The following is an 11,208-nucleotide window of genomic DNA, read 5'->3' on the forward strand; positions in this document are numbered from 1 at the left end:
CACTCAGTTTCCACTTTCATTCAGTGACTGAATGGCAATGCCACAGTGGGATGAATGACTTGCGGTTAAGGATGACTTCATCTTTGCTTTCTGCTATTCAACAGTGCCCTGCCTGTCTCGAGTGTCACACCAGTGGCTGATCCCCACCTAGCCTGCTAAACCTGACTGGGAGCCTAAAGTAGTACGCCACAGGCAACAGCAAGCAACCAGCAAGTGAGTTGTTGGACCAGAGGAACCTTGTTGTTTTAAGAAAGAAGCTGGGAGATTCACAGCAGTCATTTCAACAAATTTGTAGATTTTAGTTAGTTAGACTTGGTATCTACGAGCCGATAGAGGAAACCGTTGGGGCAGTTCTGTGCTGGCTTCGGCATTCAGGCTTGGTGGCTGGGTGCTCTGGGCTGGGTAACTCCATCAATGAAAAATCACAGTGGGTGATGGGAGCAGAGCCTGTATTTATCAGAAAATCACTCCCAACTGGGCAAAAATTCTCAGTGACATAATTACTCCTACTGCTAGGCACAGGAAGAGGGAAAGCTCTTTTTAACCTCGGGAAATCATCCTATTCTCCAGGTTAAGCACAGTCTCTAATGACCAGAATAAATATAAAAACAACATTCGGATTAGATGACTACAGGTTGCTGCCTGCTTGATAGTCTTGTACATGTATCACAAATCCTAATGTCCTGAATGCCGGCCATTTGTATCTAAAAAACTTAATTTGTGTGATATTTTAACCAAGTGTAAGCTAGGCTGCAATTAAAACACACACACACACACACACACACACAAAAATAAACTACTGAAACAACAAGATACCACACGCCCAGTAAAATAGCAGCCAGTGGCCCAGATACACAGATAAAGGATCAAGGTCTATATTTATCAAGAGGGTCACAGTAGAAAATCAGTCCTAAATGGCCCTAAATTGTCAGAGTTTCACATAGACCTGTTCGGTCCTACTTTTATGCATTTCTTCAAAAGAAATGTCATCCATTTCTTCTGACTCCAATGCTAATCTAATGCCTAATCTTGGGGGTAGCTTGTCGAGTGATGCCGTTTTCTGTATTTAGTTTTTCCTGCATCTAAATACTGTATCAGCCTGTCAGTATTTTGATTACAGGCAATCCATATTCAAACTGCAACAATAAAGTACACAATGGGTTTAATTTTAAATGTAATTCTATTTGCTCTCAAAGGAGACCATCAAACCCTTGCTGGGTGTGCATGTAGGTAGTTTGGTACACACTAACACCTTGTCAACATTGGGCGTATAAAGCAGCATGTCAGCAGCAGCTGGTGCTGCACTGGCAGTGTCCACACGGAAGCCACTCTGCCATAGGGATGCTGTACACTCAGGACTGTTTTGAGTCAATACAATCATGTATTTGTCTGTTTAAGTGGAGAAAAAAATAAAAAATAAAAGACTTGAAGCCTAAAATGACAGTTTGGGCTGCACTTGCAATGGAACTGTATCTGTTACATCAGTCACATGACTGGATTTAACTGAATAGCAACAAGTATAGAGAGGGTGTAACTGTCTTATTGAAGTTATTTCCATGGGGTGGTTTCGGAGAAGATCGACACTTGGTTAATGGCTTTTTAAGTTTTAAGAACATACCTCTCTCTGTAGGACTTTGCTGCGGCTGTCCGCTTCATCCAGTTGGGCTTGCAGGTTGGTGCTATCCTGCTGGTGCTGGAGCTGCTGGGCCGCCAGCCTCTTCTCCAACTCTTGCTGGGATCTCTCAAGGGCTTTGAGGCTATTGGTCAGCTCAATGTTCTGGGCACGTGAACTACCAGAAACAAAACAACACTGGAGTTCAATAGGTGAAGAGAGGTGTGTGATATAGCCTACTGTGTGGCCAAAGGTGTTGGAGCAGAGTCGAGCACACACACGGGTGGGGGTGGGGATGAAGCGGAGCTCTTAGTAACTTAGCTCAGTGCACTGACCTGGCAAGGTCCTTCTCCAGCTGCTTCTGTTTCTGCAGCACTGCCTCTTTCTCAGAGCGCAGTGCTGCACAGTCACTCTGCAGGTTGCCCTTCTCTTTCTGGTGAGTCTTGAGGAGTTCCTCCTTCTCAGCCCTGAGAGAAGCACACTCACTTTGCAGACCGCTCTTTTCCTTCTGGTGCTTATTCACAACATCTTGTTTTTCAGATCTCAGGATACAACACTCCTTCTGAAGCCCATTACACTCCACCTGCATGGACTGCAGCTCACTGGCTGTGAAAAAATTAAGGTTTTATGTAACTACATTCTTTGAGCAGATGTTCTTAATTGGTGTACAGACTAATGTCCAATAGTATGTGTAACATTTTCTGCATGCTTGGACAGGCTGGTGTACATCAGAGTATATGGACAAGTCTCTTACAGCTGGAAACAACATTTCAAATTATGAATTGTTGTTTTGAGTTTTAAGTATGTAGCCTACAACTAAATTAAGTACTACAAGGACTACAATTATTGTGTCAGATACATATGGTGTCCTCTTTACCTGCCATCATCATCGTATTTTGTATCGTGTATTTGCACCATGTAGTACCTTGTATTTCTGCAGTTTTTTGCCACTGCTTGCTCTGCTGTTGAAGGTCACGCTGTAGATTCTCAATCTCGCGCTCATATTTGTTGGCAGTCTGACGCCATTTGTCCAGATCCTTCGAGACGGTCGCCAGATGGGTCTGGATGGCGGTGACGTCACGGTCCCGCTCGACAGTGGCTGCCTCCAGGGCACGTTTCAGCACTTTCACCTCATCACGTGCACTTTGGAGCTCACCGTGTGAACTGGAGGAGACGTCTAGCTGCTCTTTGAGATTGCCCATTTCATCTTGGAGCTGCCGCAGCTGGCCTGTGCCAAACCACGGTCAGTGTTTAGATTAGCGGTGACGTTTATACTAGGACGGACAAGAAAAACTTTGTAGTCCAGAAACACACAGATGTACCTTCAAGAAGTTTTATCTGTTTTGCAGATTCGTCAGCTTGTTGTTTATTTTCTTCTCTTTCTTCCTTCAGGATACCTACAAGATATAACTGCATTATTTTCTCTGCATTATAGTCTGTGTGTGTGTACAGTATAAAGTGAAGAGATTGGTGTGTATCTAACAAAGACTTGAATTTTTTACCTTGTAGCTCCATGCATTTGTGCTTCTCAGTATTAGCTAGCTCCTGGGCTTCTCGAAGCTCATCCTTCAAGTGCTGGATCATTTTTTCTGTGTCACCAGAGGACCCAATGTTTGACCTGGTCAGGTCGTCTGATAATACAGAAATACCAAATTAGAAGATCCTTTCTCCACCACCAAGTGTGCCTTGCTGTAAGAGAGCTTCACACATTCCTGCAAAGTCACTGGAGTGCATTAGAAAGTAAAGTTTAAACCATAACGATACATCAGGCAGTAATGATAGCAATTCAGTACTTTAAAAATAGACACATAATTCCAAAGTTCCACCATATTAATTCTGCTTCAGTCCCAAATATTTAAACAGGGCTGACATACTAGATGATTTCCCAAGATATTAAAATGGGACTATTACATAAACTAATTGCTAACCCAGAAATAGACACAACTGCATTATCTGCATTTTCTATCCAAGCTTTCATTCCACATTGTCCATTAATACAGCGATGTATGAGTCTCGGCCACATCTACATTGCTTGTTAAAAGTGAGTTACTATAAACAGTACACAAAGAGAATGGGCTAGCCAACGTTGTCAAGGCTCTGTTGTTGCTTTCCTAGAGGTGGAAACAAACCCCGCAAATACTTTGCTTTGCAATGCCCAGTGTATATCTTGATCCCCTAATCTACCATGGCTAGGAAAAGAGATGACCTCATCTCAGACCGAGCATTTGGCAGTGGGGAAAAACAAGAGTCAGGACAGGTCAAGCATGTTCACCATAAATGGACACATCAGAGGACCGAGACTGCCATGAAAAGCTGCGTTTGTCTGGAAAACTGTGATTTCATTGTGTCTGGCACACACAGCTGCATAAACACAGTGTACAAATACACACACGTTGTTAGTAGTGCTACCAGATGGCATTGATAGATGTCTCTAAAATGAAAGGGTATCAAGCGCCTGCTGGAGGCTGGTGGCACCCTCTGACTCAAGCACATGACCGCCCTGCTGTGTGCCAGACAAAAGGATGGGAGGTCAGTGCTCCGTCCTGCATGCGTGTATGAGGTTGTGTGTTCCTTCATGCATGAATATGTATGAGCGCTAGCCAGAATGTGTGTGGGCTCCCTGTACGTGGGGATGTCTGTGTACAGTTTGTGTGAAAGATGAATGTCCTCTGGAGAGTACAAGAGGATTTCAGATGAGGGCCCCCCCAAAGTGTTATCTTTAGTAACATTAGTTATTATAGCAATTATGTCTCAGTGGCACAGACTGACACCTGACAAGAGTAATAAAGGGATTAGTTTGCGGGTAAAAATACCTCTGACTAGTTGGGGATATTGAGCATCACGCTGCCTCAAGTGACGACAGAAAAAAAAAAAAAATGTAGGAGAAAGTCTTTTTTTAGCTCAAGTGCTGAAGGCTAGAGACATCGTGCTCTATCTTCCCCCCCGCTGTCGGTTCCCTTCTCACTAAATGTGACAGCTTTCTTTAACCGAATCAGAGGGTTAGCGCGGCTCGCACTGAATGTTCACAGTATTCAGTGAGCCTCTATAAAACTACTGATAAAACGGCTATGATTGATATTAATATACAGCTACAGAATGTGCTGTATTGTGACTGAAACTGAGAAATACCCTTATGATTTTGAAATAACTGTGCGAACAGTGTTTGCTTTGTGTCTATATGCTGTGCAGTGTAGCGTTACAAATTCATTCATCATGCAAATTTGATTCACTCAGAAATATGCTTGCACATTGCATTATCCACTGCATTTTATGTTCATAAGCCACCCTAAATGTCCCCAACATACATCAGTCAGCCAACGTTCCCTCTGCACAGAGACTCCATCTTCTAATAAGCTGTTGACACTTGAGAAAATCAGCCTCTAAAAACAAGGATATCTACAGCACTGTAAGCTCTAAAGCCAATCGACTGCCCATGTAGCTTCTCGAGTGTGACTCATGCTTTTTTCTCTCTCTCTCCACGTTGTCAATGAGTAAGATATGCTGTGTCAGATAAGAGCCATTTGAACAGCAAAACAATGCCAAGTCATTCACTTCAGCTTCGTCTATGTTTAGAGAACAACATAATACAGCTGGATTACCTTTAATGACTGATACATTATTCAGGGGATCACTCAGCTCTTTCTCATCCATTTGCTTATCTGTGAGGGGGAAAAGGATAACATCATTTAATGTGAACAGACAAATAGAAATGTTGACAAGTAAAATACACTACATAAATATCTTAACCAAATCATTCAGGCTATGGTTGCTGTTATTATGGGTCGTTATGAGTAAGGATTTGAGTATTTCTAAAAGGTAAACACAAAAATGCATGCTCATCTATGAACACATAACAAGGACTCCTGGAAGAGGCAGCTGCGTAGCTGCTGAGAAATTTGCTTTGAGGACTAGGTCACAGAAAACATACCAACGAAAATGCTAAGAATGAAACTTGGCATGATAATATTACCTTAGGTGATCCAGGAGCTACAGAACTCTAATGTGCTGAGGCTACAGCAGTCCCTGACATGAAGAACTCTTCTCCAACTATCAGATTTTTTCAGATGCAAAATGGAACAGTCCAAGCAGTGAGGGTGGGTGGGGGGGGGGCACCGAGGGGGTCAGGGACACTATGCACCAGACTTCCCTGCTATTGTTGGACTGAAGCCAGTGAAGACAAAAATGATTGAAGTGAGCGTATAAATAAGTATGTGGTTATAATGTTACACTAGATGCAAGTGAGGTTAATGTCCTCAAAAACATGACCCCCCTATTCTATGGCTGAATTCTCCAGCCCCTCCACACTAGGTCATGCATCCGAGTTGGGCATCTCGGAAGCTGCAGCTGCATGCTGACACAGAGAGGTTTTGTTCAGGGAGTTGAGCTGCTCTGCATCCAGTTGGTACTGATGTAAAAATCTACAGAATGACACAGACTAGGGAAGGCTGGCGTGAGTGTGTGTTTCAGGTATGTGCTGCACCCACATCTTCTCTTGTTTGGTCATGTGGGCCACTCCTGTGTCACTTTAAATATTCATGAATTATTGGCCTTTAGTTGCAGATCTACGTGTCATCCTGAAGGGTGAAGTTGTGCTGTAAGTATTACAGGAACAATATGTATGTACTGCTTAGCTACTCTGTATTGTATTGGACTATAAAATACAATAGTTAGCCAACTCAGCATGCTTTGACAGCTTCGTGAGGTAAAATCAAAAATTCCTTGAATAATGTATGAAGTCCACACTCAGACGTGTAAGTTGTGATGCACGTTTCAAAAAATAAAAAATAAAAAAAAAGGGGGTGTAATGATTAGAGGACATTCACATTAGTTAGTTAAGAAAAAACAAAAACATAATTTAATCATACACAAGCATGCTTATTTTGGAAAAAGCTGATTTACTGATACAAACAGATTTTCTTTGAAATCAGTTCACTGTCTTACATAAGTCATAAATTCCATATCACTGATATTATACAGTATGTCATCATTTTAATACTAATGCTACAGGTTTAATGTAATGTATGAACCACTAAGCATGTAAGTATGAACCACTCGTGTCAATTGTTTTTCCAGATCAGACAGTGCATACTTATGTTAATACGGAGAATACTTAATTGAATTCTGCACCCTACTCAAACAGCGCAAATCAGTCAGTGTTAAGGTGAGACTAGCTGACCCAGCTAGCTGTAAAAGTACTAAAACTAAATACAGCTGACAGTACATAAAAAGACCACAACACTAACAACTTGCAAGTTAAGTGTGGGAAGAAATTGTCTTTACAGTTTGCAGCTACACATTAACAAGAGATTTAAAGAGATAATCAATTGTTGGATAAGGTTTATCTCAGGACTCAGAGTGAAACTTAAGATCCAAAGAATTGACACTAAGTTGTTAAACAACGACAACAACAAAACAGTGACCTGTTAATGATACAATTTTGCTGTGTGATCAGATTCCAGCGTGAGACCTTAACCTTGGTTGGTGGATGAAGCCAGTAGTGAGATACAAGGTTGACGAATTAGGGCTGCAAATCATTGACATGCATTGTCAATAATAAACCATTCCAATCTTCTACACTATTTCCAATCAAATTTACAATCTATACCACATGTATTTTGGCATCCCACAAGGGTTTTATTCTACTCTAGAGAACACTAAACAGACTATCTGGAATACAGGGGATTAAGATTCTCAAAAGAGCACACAATACACAGAAGTGATGAGTATAATCTATATACATATAAACAGATTTTAACCACGTTATGGGTGGAACATTCACCTACCTTTACTAACAAAGCTTTGCAGCAAGGATTCTAACTACATGTACTTTGACTAATATTAGTCATGGTAGCCTATGGAGTAAATATGATCTAAAATTTATCAGACTGCTGCCTTCTTGTCACATCCACTGTATTTCTTTTGTTCTACAATTTGCTATAAAAATCTTGTCTCAGCAGTAATTGTGTCTTGATGTTGTTTAATATACCCCATCTAAATGGAAGTAGGCCTATAGTATAGAGCCATCAAATTGCCAGTTTATTAGGTACACTTAGCTAAAACTTAAGCAGTCCAATACAGCAGCCCTGCTATTAATCCATCAATCCTCATGAAGAGGATTTAATGCAGGGTTCTTGCATTGGTTTTGGCTAACCTAGGTTTACCTTTTAACCTGGCAACTGAGTATGTTTAGCGTTATAAATGGCTGGCTGTAAAAATACCAGGGAACGGGACTTTCAGTCATAAATTCAGTCAACTCTAATTTTTGTCAGCTGGAAATCAGAGTCTACCCCTAAATAAAATTAACTTAAAGGTTTAACTCAACTGGAGAATGACTAACTCTGATGACATATCCCTTATAGTAAGCAACCCTTAACGTTAAATCATCTAGCGTCAGATATACATTATCTTAACTTCAATCTTTATCAGAATGGTACTTTTCATTTAGTTAGCCAACCTTAAAAAACGATACTGGATATAACTGACAGCCATATAGCTTAGCATAACGTCAACTAACCTTCATTGTTAACTTGCATGTTATTGCCTTACAGAGTTAACGTTACATGTGGCTGAACACTTTCTTAAGAGTATTTCGGCTCTCATAACTTACCAAACAGCACCAAAATACGGCCAGTTTAGCTTAATTGGCTGTAATGGCTAACTAATCAAGTGACGTTGAACACTTATGTGGGTGTGACGTTAATTAACGTTAGGTGTCAGTAGACGTTAGCTTACATTCAGTGGCTTTAACTCCCTAATACATCCCTACTTTCAAGGCACAATGTGACGCTGAAGAGGCAGTCTCAGAGGCTACAGTCGAGGAAGCAACAGTATACTGCATCCTTAAAGTGAAAAGTTTCATTGGCAGTTGCCAAATAATCACTTTGGTGGGCGTCGCCTTTCAGCCTTACGTGTCAAGCTAGCGGTCCGTGCGCAGTTGACTCACAGGAGTAGGCTGCTAAACCAGAAGTGATACTCACCTAGTTAGAGAAATATTATAGTGGGCGGGCGGGAGGGAACATCTCTGCAAAGGGTTTCAGTCACTTTAACCTAAGCCATCACATGCTCAACAAGTAGTTTCTCCGATTGACTTTATCCGCTACTGTTGATCTCGAGTATTCTGTGTTCCCCGATGACTTCCTTTATCTCAGACTGGATTTGGAGTGAGAGATTTTGGCTTCCCGAAAATGTTACATGGGCGGACCTGGAGCGTCCACCACCTGGTGTTGAGTATCCCAGACTGGGAGACATACTCTACGCCTTGCCGCTGGCAGTCGGAGTTTTTCTACTCAGACTGCTTTTCGAAAGGTAAATAAGACCCTTGTTTGCTGTTTTATTTTTAGTGAAGTTCCACATTTTGGGTGCCTGCAGCTGTGTGAGTGCACAGTTTAGGGCTTCAGTCTCGTATGGCAACTGTGGTTCATGAAGGGGAAAACAAAGGAAAGATCGCAGTAAAAGCAGGAATATAACACTACAAATGTCACTCCTTGCATGCAACTCATTTATGAGTAATTTCTTTTTGATCACTAACCATCTTAAAACTGGTACCAGCTCTGCAGGCTTATGATCTCTTGCTGTCACAGACAAATAAGTTGTTATGAAATGTAATGAAGCAAATCTCTTTCAACAAATTTAATAGATGGGACTGGCTCAGCTTCTGCTTCATAATGTGAAATGCGATTATAAATTTGTGTATTTCTCTTTTTATTTTGCTTTACCCTCATATTTAACATTGTTAGCATGCCTTTGAGGTGTTCACATGTGAACATAAATCCTCTGGCTTTTGACACCTTGTTCAGTAATGATAGTTTACAGACTGATAACATGGCATGCAGTTATCACACAGTCTACTTTCTCATGCAATCACTGGAAACTTGCCAGAGTTAGGGGCTTTAAAAACTAATTTGTAAAGTTATATCTACAAAAGTCATCTTTTAACAGCAAAGGTAAACTTAACTTAATTAGGGGTTACGATAATGGCCCTTATAATTTTTTTTTAGGAGTCATTTAGGAATAATTTCACCAAAAAAAGGGCAGGCCAAAGCCCGATCTGTACTTCTATTCATTGAGGATTTTTCCCATGTTGGGGGAAACTATTCCAAACGAGTGCAGTTTTGTGAGACTGCGATGTGATAAATAGCTCAGAGTTTGAGCGTGGACACTGGTCAACTCAACCAGATTAACCAGATGATCTTGTGATACACATCACTGTGTTGTTTAGGGGCGTCCCTCCCACCCTCTCACATGATAGGTCATCATGCTGTGTTTAGACTAGGTGCTACATTCCCCAGGCGTTCCTTCTAATGCTTGCCTGTGTTTCCCCTATGAGCTCCATTGTACACTCTTCCCTCACTCACACACACACACACAAACACACACACATGTCAAACATTACTTTGTTGGCAAACTGCTGAAGCACAGTTCATGTCAGTGAGGGAAACCCTTGGCCAGTCTTAGCTAATGGTTTATCTGTTATAGCCTGTACAAAGTGCTTAACTTATCTCTCTGACTCTTTTTCTCATTTGAATGTCTCTCTTAATACCACACCATCTCTGTGTCCCCTCCCTGCCTCCACTCTCTCTTTTTTTTTGCCTCCCTTCTGTGTGTATACAGGCTAGTGGCCAAGCCCTGTGCCCACATACTTCAGATTCAGGCAGGAGAGCCTCGGAAAGCTCAGCCCAATGATGTCCTGGAGAGGATGTATCAGTCCAAAACGGTACATAAGGCCCATGTTTGTTCTGTAGTCCATTAAATGTTCCTCTACATACTGGAATACTGATGTTTCTGCACTGGAATACGCCACCACTGGCATAATATGTTCAGTAAATACTTCAGGTGGTGTGACAGTCATACCTACTGGTTTTGTGGTTTTACAAGTAGAGGCTATGCAAAGCCACTGATTTGTACTTGTCCTGTGCTGTCCTCTATAGTGTCCAGACACGAGGCAACTGGATGGACTCTCCAAGCAACTGGACTGGGATGTACGGAAAATTCAGAGATGGTTTCGTGTCCGTCGGAACCAAGACAGGCCCAGTATGCAGAAGAAGTTCTGTGAAAGCATGTAGGTTCCTACTAAGCTTCCTCCAAAACAGTGGAGAGTTATCTGACAATTGGATTGATTGGCATTTAAAGTTATGTTGTACAGACATTTGTGGATGATGAATCCTAATGACTGTGGTGATCCCCAACTTGTTCCTCAAGTATTTGTGGTTTTGAGTATCTTTTATAACTGTTGCATGAATTGCCATGTAATTTGATTGACACATTCGTGTCCCCCTCAGGATAACTTTGGTGATTCCTGTTTGATCTAGCACCACCATCATCTCAAAAAGTCTTTGTTTTATGACCAAATACTAACATACAGCCAAATACAGCTCATGTTGGCATGCTAACACACTACACTTAGATGATGAACATGGTAAATGTTAGCATGCTAACACGCTACACTTAGATGGTGAACATGGTAAATGTTAGCATGCTAACACGCTACACTTAGATGGTGAACATGGTAAATGTTAGCATGCTAACACGCTACACTTAGATGGTGAACATGGTAAATGTTAGCATGCTAACACGCTACACTTAGATGGTGAACATGG

The 11,208-nt window shown here is 41.5% G+C and overlaps 2 protein-coding genes across 10 annotated transcripts in view; one reads left to right on the forward strand and one right to left on the reverse strand.

The window, feature by feature from the left end:
• Positions 1-8,731, reverse strand: part of slmapb (sarcolemma associated protein b) — a 12,719-nt gene extending 3,988 nt beyond the window's left edge. The window contains exons 1-7 of one of the 9 annotated variants that reach the window (XM_046043258.1): positions 8,590-8,731; positions 5,212-5,271; positions 3,115-3,243; positions 2,935-3,009; positions 2,538-2,840; positions 1,948-2,218; positions 1,619-1,790 (exon numbers count right to left, since the gene is read on the reverse strand). In XM_046043258.1, coding sequence (XP_045899214.1) covers positions 1,619-1,790; positions 1,948-2,218; positions 2,538-2,840; positions 2,935-3,009; positions 3,115-3,243; positions 5,212-5,263 — 1,002 coding nt within the window. In that variant the 5' untranslated portion in view covers positions 5,264-5,271; positions 8,590-8,731. Of the gene's footprint in view, positions 1-1,618; positions 1,791-1,947; positions 2,219-2,537; positions 2,841-2,934; positions 3,010-3,114; positions 3,244-5,211; positions 5,272-5,582; positions 5,729-7,395; positions 8,051-8,126; positions 8,481-8,520; positions 8,540-8,589 lie in introns of those variants that run through there. The other 8 variants (XM_046043260.1, XM_046043257.1, XM_046043254.1 and 5 more) reach the window with 8 other exon arrangements.
• Positions 8,630-10,670, forward strand: LOC123967214 (ceramide synthase 5-like; the record flags this gene model as incomplete). The annotated part of the gene is made up of 3 exons (XM_046043250.1): positions 8,630-8,917; positions 10,223-10,325; positions 10,540-10,670. Coding segments are annotated over exons 1-3 (410 nt in total), but the record flags the coding sequence as incomplete, so codon positions are not given.
• Between the last annotated feature and the right edge of the window lie 538 nt (positions 10,671-11,208).

The sequence above is a fragment of the Micropterus dolomieu genome, unplaced genomic scaffold (genome assembly GCF_021292245.1).
Source record: "Micropterus dolomieu isolate WLL.071019.BEF.003 ecotype Adirondacks unplaced genomic scaffold, ASM2129224v1 scaffold_151, whole genome shotgun sequence".
NCBI lineage: Eukaryota > Metazoa > Chordata > Actinopteri > Centrarchiformes > Centrarchidae > Micropterus > Micropterus dolomieu.